Consider the following 16,629-nt stretch of genomic DNA (forward strand, 5'->3'; position numbering starts at 1 on the left):
TCCTTAATAAGTACTTATTAAGTAGTTGAGGCATTTTTTGGTCGATAATTACACCTGGTGGTAAAGATTGGAAACCGAAATAGAGAATGTAATGGACATATATATCGTCGGTTGCGGCTACCTCTGTCGTATCTACATTTGTTTTGTATCTGCATTCGGAGCAACTACAATACAGACGTCCCCTCTTGCGTGAAATGCTGACACAAAAGAAATGCAGATACGACTTAGGTAGCCGCAACCGACGATATGTTGACCATTGGACAGAAAGATATAAATGAAAGACACAACTTCTAAATGTAGTGAAATGAATTTTTTCATTAGCAAAATTTTTAATCATTTAGAGGTGACGATTAGTGAACGGTAAGGAACCTATTTTGGTTCGTTTTAACTGAAGATCTTCCCTTTAAACCCAGGCGTCCTATCAAATGTGATCTTTACATGTACCTTAAATTCTTTCGATACTTTTTTTGTCATGGCATCAAATTGTTATCCGGGAGCGTAAATTACACGAAAGTGCTTTATATTCTGTCAAAACTTTCCTTTAGTTCGTGATCCGGGAGTGTAGAGTACCCCAAGGGCAACAAACTCTAATATTTCTTCTTTTTCGACCCATTCAAATAGCTTAGAACATTGTATTGATTATTACAAGGAGATTAGTATATGATAATTTTGTTTTTTTTTTTTGTAAATAAAACGAATAAGGTAAAGTGCCTTCGAGTCGACCAGTTCCTCGACTCGACCGGTGGATCAATATTTGAATGTTTGATGGTAAATTTCTATAAAATTGTCACTGATTCGTATTTATTTATGGAATAATTCATCTATTAATGTTAGATCATACGCCAAATATTAGTGCAAATATAAATAAATTGAATAAATAACTCTACCGGTCGAGGGCACTTTACCTTATTTGAAAATAAAAAAAAGGTTTATAACCATTAGTGAAACCACTTAAAACGTGATTCATTAAAAACTCTTAATTAAGTACTTAATATAAATACTTTTCACATGCTTAATACAAACTACTTAATTAAGGACCTTTACTAAGTCCTTAATTAAGTACATGACATTAAAAAAGTTATAGTAGACTCTCGCTAATTCGACTCTTTTAAGATCGGCCTTCTTTTTAATTCGGGCGGCAGTTAAATTCGACATTTTTCGCGTTTGATTATAATTATCAAATTAAGCAAATATGTTCAAATTTGCCATGGTTTGTCTTAGTTTTGATGTGATTTTACATTATTAAAAGGTTTTCATGAAAATTTACAATAAATATGAGTATGTCAGTAGCCAATAAAGCCTAATAAAAAGTGAAGCTATTTTTCACTTTTCCTTGTAAAAATTTTGCAGATATTGCACCGCGACTTTAACAAATTTGCTCGTAGTTCTTGTATTATTTCGGCGAACATGATGAAATATGTATTTTTAGACAGCTTTTAATGTGCGATTTCGAAATATATCAGACTGATAAGTCAATTCTCTGTAGGAAAAAACTTGCCAATAGTCTTCAGTGCCTCTATGCAAAAACGTATAGAAAAATGGAATGTCGAGAGGTTCCTGGAGTATGTAAACTTAATATGTGCATGCAGATGAACAAATATCGTTGCCTTTAAAACAGTTTGACGCTCGAATTTCTCTCTAATTCGAGTGACATTTCGGTCCCAAATGCCCGAATTTGAGAGAGTCTACTGTATACCATATTAGTGCCACTGTTCACCACAAGGTGCTGGCGTTCGTTCCATTTTCATATTTTTTTTAAGTAGTTGGTTGTTTCTCAACTCCTTAGAATTAAGTCATTAAATTAAGTACTTATTATGTACTTAATAAGTACTCAATGTGTTATCCGGGTGGTGTCTTGGCTAAACCTTACGATTTTTACTAACTTACTAATTGAAAAATTCTCTCATAATTGGGATAAAAATGTGTAAACGAGAAAAACAAGAACAGTAAAAATTTGACGGTCAATGTGATTCTACCCTAAATTTATAGAATTATTTGATAGAACTTAAAATACTTCAGTTTGGAACGGACTATTAATTCTCAACGCGACTGATATTGAGGAAGATTTTGCTTCTTTTTTTTTTTTTTGTCCCACCCATCCTTATCCCTCATCACTTTACATCAGAGTGTCTCTATGAGTTTTCCATTTGATGAAAATTTATTTCCATTTTCCCACACACTCGAGGAGCCTCAAGTTTTCCTCAAACCTCGTCACTCTTCTCCTTTCACATTTCTCTCCCTTTCGCTCTCTTGGATACCATCCAAGATCGCTCTCGTTCATTCCACTGCCAAATCAATTTCTTTTTGTTCAATAGGAATTAAAGTAATCCAATAATCTCACCACAAAATTATCAATTCAAAAGCACATTATTATAATAAAATATTCACCACAAAACCATTTTATACTTAAAATGCCGGAATATTTTTCAAGAACAGTTACTGAATAAAAGTTCTGAAGAGTGAATTTTTGCTGATGGCCATAAAAGAACCATATTTTTGTTGTTCAAAAATATTTATTGGCTGATGAGTTGTTTAATCTTTATTCTTTTTTTTTGTCCCTCTTTTCCACGAAATCACATCAAATATTTTGCCTATTTGCAAATTGCGACTGAAATATTTCGAAAAATATTCAATCATCCAGATAGTAAAACATTTAAAATTTGTTGGAATCATCCTTGAAAAGCCCAATAAATTGAGTCATCCATTTAAAAGAGAAATAAAGCTACTTACCATGCCATTGTCAAAGGTGAAGATACCGACGTCACGACCGTGATGAATGTGATTCTCACGCATGATGGGACTGGCAAAATTCTTCACCCAAATCCCAGCTAGGGCATTTCGGCTAATCTCATTGTGTTCATAGGTACCCTGAGCGTAGTCCGTCACGTAGAGGCCAACGTTTTCGCAGTCGCTGATGTCACAGTGTCGAATCACGGGATTTGCACCCACGCCACTCACGCAAACGGCTGCCCCGACTTTGCCAAAAAAAGAAAAGACAGCAAAAGGTCAGTGTACTAACCCTTTTCATGACCTTATAATGTTTTATTCAAGAGAAAATTAAGAAGAAATACATAATTTCTAAGTTATAGAAGACCGTGGACAAATAAATATTAATTTTAATTAAGATTAACAGTCGACACAGTCAATATTTTACTTCATTTTTTAGTAATAAATAAATTATACAGTACAGTTATTTATTTAAAAAAAAATCTGCAATTTTTAAGATGATATCTCTTAATTATATACCAAAAAATCATTAAGTTCAATTGAAGATTTCATATAAGTAGGGGAAGGCTTTCAGGCTTCGCACATACTTTTGCTTCGAATACATCGTATATTTAGGAAGGTACATATTTTCAAGAAAATAGGTCAGATTTATTAAAGGAATATGAGACAAATATGAAGTGTTCGAAGCCAAAGTATGTGCGAAACCCGAAAGCATTTTCGTTTTTTATTCACTTTCTAAAATCTGAAAATGCTCAACGCCGCTCACCTTAAATTTTTTACTATTCAAATAAATGCTTTTAAAAGATTCCTGCAATAGGGTAACTGTACAAAATTTCGGTCAGCTTACAATATCGTCCACTATTTTTTGTTCGTCAAATTTTCATGAATTTTTAGTTTTTACGCACTCTAGAGATTATATCATGCAAAAGAAAAACAAAAAAATCGTTTCGACGAACAAGATGATGTACAAAATACTTAGGTTGAATTCCGGAAGAACAAAGAACTATAGCCGCTCTAAGTGGCCGAAATACTAACTCAAAGCTATGTCTCTAGTTTTACCCATCCTAAAATGTGCTAAGAATGATTTTAGAGAAAACAAAAACTATAAACTATCTAAAAGATTTCAAGCAACACTCCTTAAAAAAATAACAAAAGAAATCAATTTGTATTAAAAATATTGCATTTCATTTGGCGTTTGCATGCATCTATGCCGAAATTTAGTACAGTTACCGTAATTAAAAAAATTAAAAAAAAAAACAATAATATTTGACCTTGTTATTTCAGCTTTTAAGTTCTTAAAGCTGTTGCATTTAAGTAAAAAAAAACTTCAAAAATAAAATACAAATCTTAAAAAAAAATAGATGAGCTCTCTGAAACTCTAAAGAGCATTTTATATTCCATTTCTTAATCAATTTCTCATTAAGCATTTTCGTCACAGAAATCGTGTTGGAGTCTTTGAAAATTTTTAGGTTACGATCCGATTTAGGTTATCGGGTCCCTTTAAGGACGATTGGAAAGCCCGTGTCCCAACATTTTATGCTTACAGCCTTCTAAAGTTATGTTACTGCTCTAACTCCACGGAGAGAGCAGTATATTAATCCCTCGATTTTTTCACCCCTGCCCGAAAATTTCCACATTCCATTCCCCGGAGACTACTTTTCTCAACAAATTTTCGTGTTTCAGAGGATTTCTGAGAAATGTCGTCAAGTCTAGAGGTCAAACGGTTACAGATATCGACTTGGGACTTAAGAGGGACCCCTCCATAAGTCGACCCAAGGATCGTTAACATGCCCCTCATTTTCCCCCCACCCCTCCCCTTCTCTTCCAAAACTATGTTTTTTTTTTTGGGATTGCTGGAAAACGCGTGGTGCGATTTATTTTCATTTTTGGATATGTTTTAGAGATTACCCGTCATAAATTTTCCTCCGGGGATCTAAACCTTTGAAAAAGTATGACTGCTTGAAATTAGTTTGCTAAATATATTATACGGGTTTCAAAACTAAGGCTTAGTCATGTGGATTAACTGCTGCAATTTTTCAATAAGCAATAATTTAAAGAAAATCTATACATACTTAGTTTTTTGTAAATGTTGTAAGCAATTGACCTAAAATATTATGAAAAATAAATGTAATTGACTGTTGTTTAGAAAATTTTGACCTTCGAAAACCGGACTAAACCGGTCTGAAGACCGCTTTACGGTCCGAAAAGGGTTCAAAGTTTGTCGCGAACTATTTTAAAATTTAAGACAAATCGACAAAATTGACAATGCTATTTAATTTTTTTCATATTTGAATGTTTTGGAGGTTGTCAATCCTCTCGTTCAGTAATAACCTTTTCGATTTGAGAGCTCTCTCCGGTTGAGATTTTTTTCTGTACCGATTCGAAGATATATCTACGCTTCCATTCCATACTATGCTATCTCAGAATGACAATTTTTCAGGAGAGCCATTTGAAGTTAGCGATTTCCTATGCTGCCTGTGTATTCGGATGACCACCAAATTTTCACCAGTTATAGATCTCGGTCCCAGGAACAACATATCTCTCGGAGTAATAAAAGGCTAAGTCGGCTTAGCATAGTATGGAATGGAGCCTTCGATATCAGAGAGATCTAAAAATCCGTTGGAAGTTCAAACGTTTAAACCGACGAGTTACACAAAAATTTGTGTAACTCGTCGGTTTAAACTGCAAATTCTGCAGAAATTCGTAAGATTTAAAAATATGACTGCCGAAAATTCTGCAGAAATTTGTTCTAAAGGTGGATCAGATCGTTGTATGAAAATTCTGCAGAATTTCTACAGAAAATTTTATAAATTTTCGGCACTTTCCTCAAGATGTCGTTCTGTCAAAATGAACTTGGAATATTTCCTCTGCAATTATTTATTATTTATGTGAAAAAATTATTCTTTTCATTTCAAGAAGTATATTTTCGTCAATTTTTCCAATAAAATGTATATACAGTAGAGTCTCTTAAATCTGAATCTCTCAAATTCGAACGCCGTTTGCGTTCAAAATGTCAATTGTGAGGTTATGTTAGAAAGTTCGTATTCTAGGTGAATGAAAATAATATATATGTGCTTCTTCCTGAATGTTTACATACATTATTATCATATAAAATGAAAAGGAAGTATGTTACCACTAAAACTTGCGAGAAGGTACTAGAATTTGATTCAAAGTACACTTTAATCTCACACAAATTTCGTTAGTTTTGAAAAAATCGTTCGAATTTAGGAGGTGAGAAATGTCAAAAATACCCCCCGAGCGTTCGAATTTAGGAGACTCTACTGTATTTGAAATAATCGTTTCTGAAGCAGCCATTAGGCAACGGGTGTGAGACTTCGCTTACTCGAGACAAATTTGAATAGCTTTGGTTATTTGCCGTTATGATCGGTAGTGCGGTTATGGTGATTGATGGCCATTAAAAAAGGAAGAAGAAGAAAAATTGCGGAATTGCAGAACGAAGTTTTGCTGGGGTGAGCAAGTTCATCAAACGTTTGTACAGTTGTTGACATTGTTGACGATTGAAAGTGTCTAGAATATCGAAATTCGAAATTGCAGAACAATTAGCGATAAAGCGGTGAGTATATGAACTTGCACTTTAGACTTTCGGTAGATTTTCGATTAGGCTTGTCTTGGCTTTATCTCTTCGAAAGGTGATTACTGAACGGAGTATAGAAATTTCGTCCATAGTCACATGACCGGAAAAATTTCGACATCTAATTTTGGAAAGTCAAGGTTAAACTACTTTGGAGAGCCTATTTCTCAACCGATTTGCTTAAATTTAGATTTTTTAGAAAGGTCTTGAAAATTACAATCCGGCAGCATTGGTTTTATCATTTGTTAATGGTTTTATGAAGTACTCGTAGTTCACTTTATTTTCATTTGTTCGAAAATTTTTTACCGGGTTACAGGTCAAACGGTAAGTTATATCGATTTCCTGTTTGTTATTACTCCTCCATAAGTAAATATTAGCTCGAAACGTTTTTTGCTTCTTTCCCCTTACACCTCTTCTATCCCTCAAGAACCATGTTTTTTGGTTTATTTCGAAAACATTTCCAACTATTTCTCTTATTTTCGGATATGTTTTAGAAGAAGGTGAACATTATCGTTCATGACCAAAAAAATCGACTTCGAAAATTCGAATTTGATAAGGATTAAAGTTGCTTTTTTCTTCTCTTGTAATTTACGAACTAATTCAACTGTTTCGTCTTCTTTGGGACACTGGGTACCCATGGAAACAACATTTTTTTCAGGCTATCTAGAATCGATAAAAATCCGATTCTTCTGGATAATTACAAACTATAAGGATGTCCAAATCTAGGATATTTTTGCAGGATCCTAATTAACTCCTGAGCTTAGATATTTTTGCTCAAAAATCGTGAATTTTCGATTTTCTGCTTCCTTGGAGATATTGTGACTTTTTTGATATTCTGTAGACCAGAATAAGAAAAAACCTCTCGGGGCCAATAAGTATGATAACTAACAATTACAGATTACATAAATTCGAAAAATAATTTTTTCATAAATTTTCAAAAAACTTGTTCAAACTTTATGGGTACTCTCGTCCCCAAAAATCTAGAGGTCAAATCTAAGGTTATCCCGCCAATGTCCGCCATTTGCTTTTTGACACCAACCTTGCAAGAAAATTCCAAGCCGGAGTGACATTTTTGCCAATATAGCCGATAATTTTGACATTAGGCAGCGAGGGAGATTGCTTTCGGGGAAGTTTTTCCTATTCCTCCTGATTTTGGTGAATTCTGATTGTCCAGGAAGTGTCTTTTATGCTTTTGAGAAAGCTTTATGTGTCTACAATAACATCGTGTTGAAAGAAAAGTGTTTTAAAGTGTTTTTGTGTGAAATATTTTGAGGAATCTGTTGGCAAGCAGGAGCTGGGTGTCCTTTTTAGCACTTCCTGGACATCCCACAAGATACTGGTCAATAATTCACCTTGTTTTAGTTATCAACATCGTACAGGAGCCCTTTGACACGCACAGATAGTTTACAAAATCGATAATATTGGCTTTGGAAAATTTGAAGTTTGTATCCTTTGCGTTCTTTTGGGGACGAGAGTACCCATGAATTTTCCAATTTCCCAGAGGCGGAGAAAATTCTTTCTCTACAAAAGTATCACATTTGACCACTAAGACTTACAGTAAAGTCAGTTTTACTGAAATTCGTTCGCTGGATATGTTGTGGTCCGGAAAGAGTTAAACCTATATATTATTAATTTCCGCAAATAATAAAAGCGTAAATACACGTAAATGGTTAAATGGATAATGTATCAATTGGCATACGAGAAACTACCAAATAGTGTTTTGGGGCTCATATTTTTAGCTAAATATGAAGCATGTGTCTTAACATTCCGATCCGTGGTACACTTCCCTTAATAGTGTTAATTTTTTTTTGCTGTGTAGAAAAAAAGTAATAAAAGATTGAGACTCACCAACTGAAGTGCTCCTGATGATGCAGTGATCAATGGTCGGACTGGAATTCTCTCCAACTTCCAGGCAGTAGTGTTTGTGATGGGGCACCGTTGATGTGACATCCGGAGAGAATTTCAGTGTCATATGTCCCACATAGGCGTGCTTTGCACCTTCCACAAACATCACCGTTGACTCCGATTCCCTCTCCAGGACAATGGACTCTGCCACATTTCCCGGAGCTGCACCAATCAGTGCAACATCGGAATCAATCACCAGAAATTCCCCACGATAGTGACCAGCATGGAGAAATATTAAACTGCCCGGATGTTCAGCCACGCAAGCTTCATCGGCCGCCGCCAGGACAGCATTGGAAGGTAATCCAGCTGGAGCTCCAGCATTGGCCAGAGCCGGCAATCCTGCCGATGATACACTAATTGTAGCCAATCCTGCAGCTGTGGCAGCTCCTGTAGCTGTTGTGCGTTCATCTGAGTAGTCCAGAGCTGCCTGGACTGTATTGAAATAGGCTATATTGCGTCCCTTGTACTTTCTCTCCTGATATCCCGGACGCACATGGATGCCCCTGTAGAGTTGATGGAAACTCTCCTTCCACGGATTCCCATACTCTGAATCCTCCGGTTTCACAAAGAGGAATTTACAGGGTTCAGGATTGAACAGTGGCAAATCATACTCATAGACACTCTGATACAATCTCTTCCACAGTTCTGTGTCATTGGCAATGGTGTTGAATCTCTTGCACACCAGTGATAATCGACACAGATCCTGTTCCAGGAGATACGAAAAAATTGTCAGTAGCACCTCATCCGGCATTTCATACTGCAGATACTGGGCTGCTGATGGGGTACAGGTGTCAATGCTGGTGGAATAGGTGCGTCGAGGTCTCTTTCGTGCCGGCAGCATGTAGCATCCACCGTCAATCGACGTACTCTGATAGTGATGACTGCTAGACGGTGTCTGACCATTCCAGCTGCATCCGGACACCTCATGACTCGCCGACGGGGACTTTCGGCGCAAATCGTACGGCGACTGATGCCCAGATGACGTCGATGCCGTGGCTATGGATGCCGTTGTGGAAGCTGATGTTGTGGCAGCTGATGCACCAGCTGGTGAACTACTTGAGCTACTAGTGCCAGGAATAGCACTATTTGTTGCTATGGAATTTGTGGCTGGACTCGTGCTAGAAGCACTCGTTCCAGTTGCTGCTACTGTCGACGGACCACCGGATGACGTTGCTCCCGATCCTACATTCGGTGGTGCTGGAATATTCTGACCCGGTGGCTCACACGGATCTGCCCAAAAGACACGATTTTACATTTAAAATTATTTTCTGTAAAGTCAGAAATTTTGTCAAAATTGGAGTGCCTGAATGCATGGGACATGGGGAACTTCCCTTGAGAGAAGGCCTAAGTTCCTCCTTGGAACGTTTTGCCACCAAAAAAAAATTCCTGAATGTCACAAATTAGACTTTAGAAGACTAATCTCCATCTCTACTCAATAAATTTCAGAGGATAACGCAATAACTATCCCCACAAAGTTAGTAATAGGGGAAGTGTGCCAAATTTCGGCCAGCTCCTAATTTCGGCGACTTTGAGTGTAATTTCGGCCATACAAATAAATTAATTAAAATTATGTAGGGGGAAGCTTTGAACTTTCGCACACAAAAATTATGTTCAAGTTCAGTAATTTTTTCTGACTACCATGCAAACCGTATGGATTCTCCAACTAGGGGGAACTGGGGCAGTAATAAACAGGGGTAGTTGTAAACACTGTGATTTTTTTCATTAATTTTAAGGCTCAAGAGGATAAAACCCATAAGCATTCATAGATACCATGGGAATGTATGTCCACAGATGAATTGGTCAATAAAATCCTAATACTTTAAAAATAAAAATCATTTTTCCCGAAAATGTTGATGTTTCGATTATTTTGGCCATTTGGATCTCCACCTGGATATTAAAAACTGTGTAAAATAATCGAAATGTAGCAATACCAGTTCTTTCCTACATCCTTTAGGATTATATTAATGCATTTGCTAGAGAAATTGATATTCTCATTATATTAAAAGAATTTATAATTGGTCAGAAAACAGCATTTGGGGTAGATGTAAACAGGCAATTGCCCCGTAATTCTAGATGTCGCTAATGTTGAATGAATTGCAAAATATTTTGTCTTCTTCTTCTTCATTTCATTCGTTTGACAGCTCCATCTCATGGTGGGAAGTTTTTCGTTTTCCCGCGCAAAACTTTTTAGGAAGAACACGCAGAAAATACTCTTAATTTCTTTCCTATTTCCAGATAAAATGAGAAACTATAAGAAGTAAAATATTTACGTTAGTAGAAAAAATACGCCAACATTTTCTTTTGAATTTCACAAAATGAGTAGGTAAAAGAGCGGAAAAAGTCACATGATGTCAAAATATGGCGAAAATCCATTGAAAAATGTCTGATTTGCATGATTTTACTTTTTTTTGCTATTTTAATTATTCTTTGCAAAAAGTGTAGTGATTTTTTTGAAAAATATACAGTCTTTATATATCTCTTAAGTAATTAAAATAGTTGAAAGTGGTGCAAAGTTAATTTCAAGGGTGAAAAAAAGGGTGTTTACATCCTTCCCAGAAAGTGTTTACTTCTACCCCAGGTATTTTTGTGAAAAGAGAAAAATGCACAGTGACAAATTTTATTTTTATGGAAAACTCAATTGTTTTCCAGCATCCGCCTTACCTTCGATGTATTGCCTATACCCAAGGGTAAAACGTGAACTAAAAAAGATTTTCCAAAAAATCGCTGTGTACTTGGAAAATCCCTCAAATTCGCATCTATCGAAAATGTTTACATGTGCCCCAGTCTCCCCTATGCCAAAAAACTGTCTTACTTATAAAGTTCATAATCCCACCCCACAAAATCCCAGGAAATCCTTAGATTTTCCTCTAAAGGAAAATGAAAATTTAATGGCGATTTGTGCGAAAGTTCAATCAAGTTTCCATCCTCGCACACGATTCACGTCATCATTGAACACCCTATTTTTACCTTAAATTTTGCACCGGACTCTAAAAGTTGCACATCATTGTTTGAAGGAAACTCTAATCTCTTTGATTTAACCATTTATAAAGAAAAATATAGTTTTGAACCTGTTTTTAATTTTTGCTTCTTGAAACTAGGAAAAAAAAGTATTAGACTCCCAATTTTTTCAGGAAACATGGGATTTAAGGCTAGCTATTACAATATATAGCCATATGTGAGATTCATAAAGGAATATGGGAGAAATATAAAGTGTTTGAAGGTAGCGTATGCGCGAACGATCAAAGCCTTCCCCTAATTCGTCATTGCCATAAGATAGATCATTATTAAACTCATGAAACGAGATGAGAAATGGTAGGTCAACTCTTTGCAAACAGAGAAAATTCGCATCGTTTGAAGGTTCACTCTGTGCGAACTATGCTTACATTCCCTTATAAACAGAGAACTTGTATAAATCTTCCAAATCAAAATAAAGCAGGGGGAAAGCGCGCTACCTTTGGACGATTTATGCATCGCACAAATCATTTTTTCAATGTGTTATGAATTAATTTGTCCCATTATAATATTGTATTTTAATAGCTAGTCCAATGGCTCAAATTTTCAGAAAATAACTATGGGTGAAATCCATAAGATAGAGAAAAAATTGAATTGTCCAAAGCTTGAGTCGTTCGAAGGTAGCGCGCTTTCCCCTACATTTTATTTATTTATTTTATTTTGAAATGATAAGATTATAAAAATTATTTTAAAAAAAAGCTTTTGGGTACTTACAAAAATATTCTCCTTATATACTAGCTTGTGTAAAGGCGTCTACACATTAGCGTTTTCTTTAAAAAAAGTCCCCTATCATTGCAGGCAGAAACGTATTTTTTTTTAAAGACAATTTTTGAGAAAGAAATGCTTTTAGTGTAAATAATTTTAGTACTCCTCTGCTTCATCATCAAGTCAGCAAACCAATCCAAGATAAAGACTATTTTTTTTAGTTCAATTTTCAAAATATCCCTAACGTTTACAAAAGTTCCAAAAGGGCACAGATGAAGAAGTCTATTAGACAAACCCCTGTTCAAGTTGTCCAGGTAATAATTTTACATAAAATATGTTTTTGAGAAAGCTAACATCCTAAATGTTAGCTCTGTCCAGGACATTCCAGGCAATTTTCTGACTATCTTCCCAAAAAATTGAATACACATTTCCTCACCCTATTCTTACAAAAGAAAAAAATATATATCTACCTCTTTGTAGACATAGGGGACTCTATTTTTAAGAAGTCTCACCCGAGGGTTGAGAAACCTTCGTTTTCCTTTTAAGAGTGGAGTCCCACAAAATCCTAATTCGAATGAGAAGGAACAATTTTTCAAGAGTAATGCATTCAACACAGCTGGTTCTATACGCCCTACATACTTTTTTTTCTTCTTCTTCTGCTTCTCACCAGTAGACTTCTTCAGGTAGACGGAAAAAATGTCTAGTCTCGAGAGGCAAATAAGAATGGTAAGTATGAAAAAAAAGAAACATTCAGAGACTTTGAGGAGAGATGAAGGAAAAAAGGGAATAGAGAAGCCCAAATAGTTCGATGACCAAGAAAAAAAAACATCCCATGTGCTCTGAAAATCAATTTAACACACATCACTCCAAAGATAGAGAGACAATCTATCTCAAGATTCTATCCAAGAGATAAAGGAAGTGACATGATGAAAAAATCCTCCTTGATTCTGGGTTAGAGGTTGAGGTCTCTCACTCATCTCTTGTGTTAAGAATCTTCATTTCCATGAGAACTCTGCACTAATACACATTCTCTCTCTTCGCATTCACATCTCGTCTTTCAGCTTTTAATTGTTAGGGGGTGAATGACTCACTTAGCATTGCATCATCAACATACATGCACTCCCCAAATAATTCTAACAGAAACATTGAAGTCTTGATGGAAATTCTTGGAAGAACGCATTTTCTCTACTAAATTCTAATAATAGTTTTGATACATTTTTAGACATTATTGTATCGAGGACATTTCATAAAAAGATAAGCGGTTATTGTTTTAAATGAAGTAAGGCCTTTATCGCAAATTAAAGATAACCTAAAATAATATAACTTGAAGAATAGCAAACATGTTTTGCCAATAAAGGACATTTCCCATATGTTTCTAGCGTGCCGAAAAAACTTTGGAGTTTATTCGGTGTTTTCTGTCATTGTGGAATGAATTAGCCAAAAATACAAATACAAAATAAAAGCCAATTTAATATGGAATGGGCAACCGAAAACCCCAAATTGGCAACCTACGTAGTTTCGGAGACATCTTGTGAAATGTGTACGAAAACAGGGAAAAATTTACACTAAAACTGGTCGCATTTTTCAGAGCTAATGTCACCCCCCTGCCCAGGACGATATTCACCGAGAGTCCTTGTAAAAATGCCTTTATCCTTTCGAAAAAATACCATTTTGGCAACGAATTACTCAACATCAGATAAAGGGATCTTCATGAAATTCGGTATGGAGTCAATGTATGACTTTAGCTATTTATCCATGAATACTACCCTCTTCCCCCAGCCCTCCTTCTAATAGCCCCCATACAAAATGTGGACTTTTTCCACTATAACGCCCCTCTTAGAAAAGGTAGAAAGCTGAAACTCGGCATGGGATCAAGGTTTACGAAAGGCTTTTTAACTATGTATATGGGTTCCTCCATCCTCCACTCCTTCTTGTAGCCCCCATACAAAATAACGAATTTTTCCACTATAACTCCTCTTTAAAAAAAAATGAGAAATCAGAAACATGGCATAGGATCAAGGGTAATGGAAGGCTCTTTAACCGTGAATGCATACGTTTTCCCCCGTCACTTCTTCTATCAGTCGCCATACAAAATAAGGACTTTTTCCACTATAACTGCTCTCTGAGAAAAGCTACTGAAACTCGGCATGGGAACAAGGCTTATGGAAGGCTATTCAGCCATATAAAATCTGACTACGATTTCAAAAGAAAATAAATAAATAAATCAGAGTTAGAAAAATAAATCAAAATATGTAATGATTCTACTGAAATCGATGAATACAATAAGGACATATCTCTCTCTATAAAAGTATGAGACATACATATTATAAGATCATTATAATCGGGTGAATAGTTTCGAAACTTAACACATTTATTGTTAATCGAAAAACTTGATAACCTGGAGCGTCCCTTGTCAGCGACTTGTAAACTTATCTATACCGTTATTTTATAGAATTTTTTGAGACCTTTCGATTGAGTATCCATTGATTAAATTCGCTTAATAAATCTCTGTGATATAAGGTATCAAGTTTTAACTTTTACCCCTTATGTTTCAATGTCCTCCTTAGGCATGTTATGCATTGTAAAGACATATGCTCTTCTGTTTATTTCGTCATTTATGCATTTTATGCATTATATGCAGTCATTTAATACATTTTATGTTGCAGTTTATGTATTTCCTTAAAAAAAGACAGTATAAATGTGCACATTTCGTATGAGAAATTATTTTTCTTCTACGAAAACCCTTTTTCTGTATAGAACTTTTCCCCCCATGGTTTAGAACTTTGGTCCCGGAACAAAAGTTGTTACCTATTCCATGGCCTATTCAATGATATAGGTCTCATTGGTGGTCGCACCATAGACCACTTTTGCCCATTGTCCTTTCATTTGAAAAGTAAAAATTCCTTATTTAATTCAAATTGGATGTAATTTCTCTTTTGATAAAGAGGTTATCCTATCATTTAAGGTTATGTATATCCTAACCTCAAAAACGCTCATATATATTTTTAATGTAACATGCAATATTTTGCAGTTTTAAATTTAAAACCTGTAATCTTTATTTCAGAGTTAATTGTTGAAAACTCCAAAATTATGTTCAGAAAGTGAGGTTATATAGAGCCTAACCTCAAAATTTATAGCTTTTTTGAGAAAGTTTAAACACTTTTCTAACATTTAAAAGAAAAATATTGGTAATTTAGCTTATTATTTTTCTTAAAATGATTAAAAAACAAGATTAAGAGTCCATTTTTTGTGGAGGGTGTCATACTCTGGAACACTTTTCCCAGAGAGCGAAAGAAGGAGCTTATCCTGAGTCTTGTGGCCTCTACAGCCTCCTAATTTACCTTACTTTACTGTATTGAGCCATTTTTGTACAGAAAACAGTTTGTCATATTTTAAATTAAACAAATTGAAATTGAAATCAATCTTCAAGAAAAATTTCTAAGCTAGAAAACTGAATAATTTTTTATTTATTCCAAAATCTTGGTTTATAATCCGTCAATCTCTATCTTGATCTCACAGCAAAAGACCTCTGAATTTTGCATTAATTTCCATTCAGACTACAGCCCAATAATACACTAAAGATTTGTCAATGAAATTCCACAGATTGAGAATTCCCCTTCTCTTCATCACCGAAGAAGATATTCTTGCGAAATTCCCACTAACTTCCAAGAACAGCCAATCCCCCTGGATAGCAAACATAATCAACATTCAACAACATCAAATCAAAGTGACTCTCTCAGCCAATACACATGACCATTTTCCGCTTTTGAGCATTTTTGTTTGCATTTGTGTGCGTTGTGCGCTAAATTGTGTGTAGTACAATTAATAAAACGGGAACATATGTAACCACATAATTCTCTTTTTGCCTCTTTTTTTTGAGGTCACCACTGTCAGCTTGTTTTGTCTCTGCAACATTCTTCCTCAAAGATCTAAACCAGCCACTTCCCTCAATAATCTTTGAAATTGGGACTTTTCTGTCCTTGGGCTCCACAGTATCTTTTGGGACAATTCCTCACGATAAGAGAGTTCTTTGATGGAAAAATACCATTCTTTATAGCATCTCTAACTCTGTAGTTTGCCATAAGAATCGCGACAATCTCTTTGGGAGAATACTTCATGGAAAAATCCCTCACAATATGACCTATTGCACTCCATTTCTCCATCATCTTCATGCCTCACGACTTTTGAAACTGAGGAAGAAGTTTTCTTCTCATAAAGCATATTATTTATTACGTTCAGCACATTGGCTTTCTGTCAAATTTTGCAATTCTAAGATATTCAAGTCGGAGAATTTGATAATCAATCGGGTCTCGATTTTGCATAAAATAAATAAATTATAGAGAATTAGGGCAATTTTTAATATAATTTCCTGACAAATTTCTTTTGAAAATAATATTTGAGGTTATAATGAACTAACCTCAAAATATGTTAGGTTATAACAGAAAATATACAGATCACTCAATTTTTTTAGGCACTTTTTAAAATTAATACATATTTAAACGGTACAAAAAGTATCTTTCAAACTTTATGAATTTCTTAAAATATGCATGTATAATATATTTTTCAGTGTTTAAATTTTAATTTTGTCCACTTTTCCAAGAAAAAAATGTTGAGTATTCTACCTACAGTGGTCTGTCATTTAAAAAAAATACCTAGATGTCATATATTCATAGAAAATTTCTTACTCA

At 35.0% G+C, this 16,629-nt stretch overlaps 1 protein-coding gene across 1 annotated transcript in view; it reads right to left on the reverse strand.

Annotated features, from left to right (window-relative positions):
• LOC129798578 (F-box only protein 11) overlaps positions 1–16,629 on the reverse strand; it is a 32,839-nt gene that overhangs the window by 11,815 nt on the left and 4,395 nt on the right. The window contains exons 2-3 of the mRNA XM_055841798.1: positions 8,168–9,454; positions 2,731–2,975 (exon numbers count right to left, since the gene is read on the reverse strand). Coding sequence (XP_055697773.1) covers positions 2,731–2,975; positions 8,168–9,454 — 1,532 coding nt within the window. The remainder of the gene's footprint in view (positions 1–2,730; positions 2,976–8,167; positions 9,455–16,629) is intronic.

This window comes from Phlebotomus papatasi, chromosome 1, assembly GCF_024763615.1.
Source record: "Phlebotomus papatasi isolate M1 chromosome 1, Ppap_2.1, whole genome shotgun sequence".
Taxonomy (NCBI): domain Eukaryota; kingdom Metazoa; phylum Arthropoda; class Insecta; order Diptera; family Psychodidae; genus Phlebotomus; species Phlebotomus papatasi.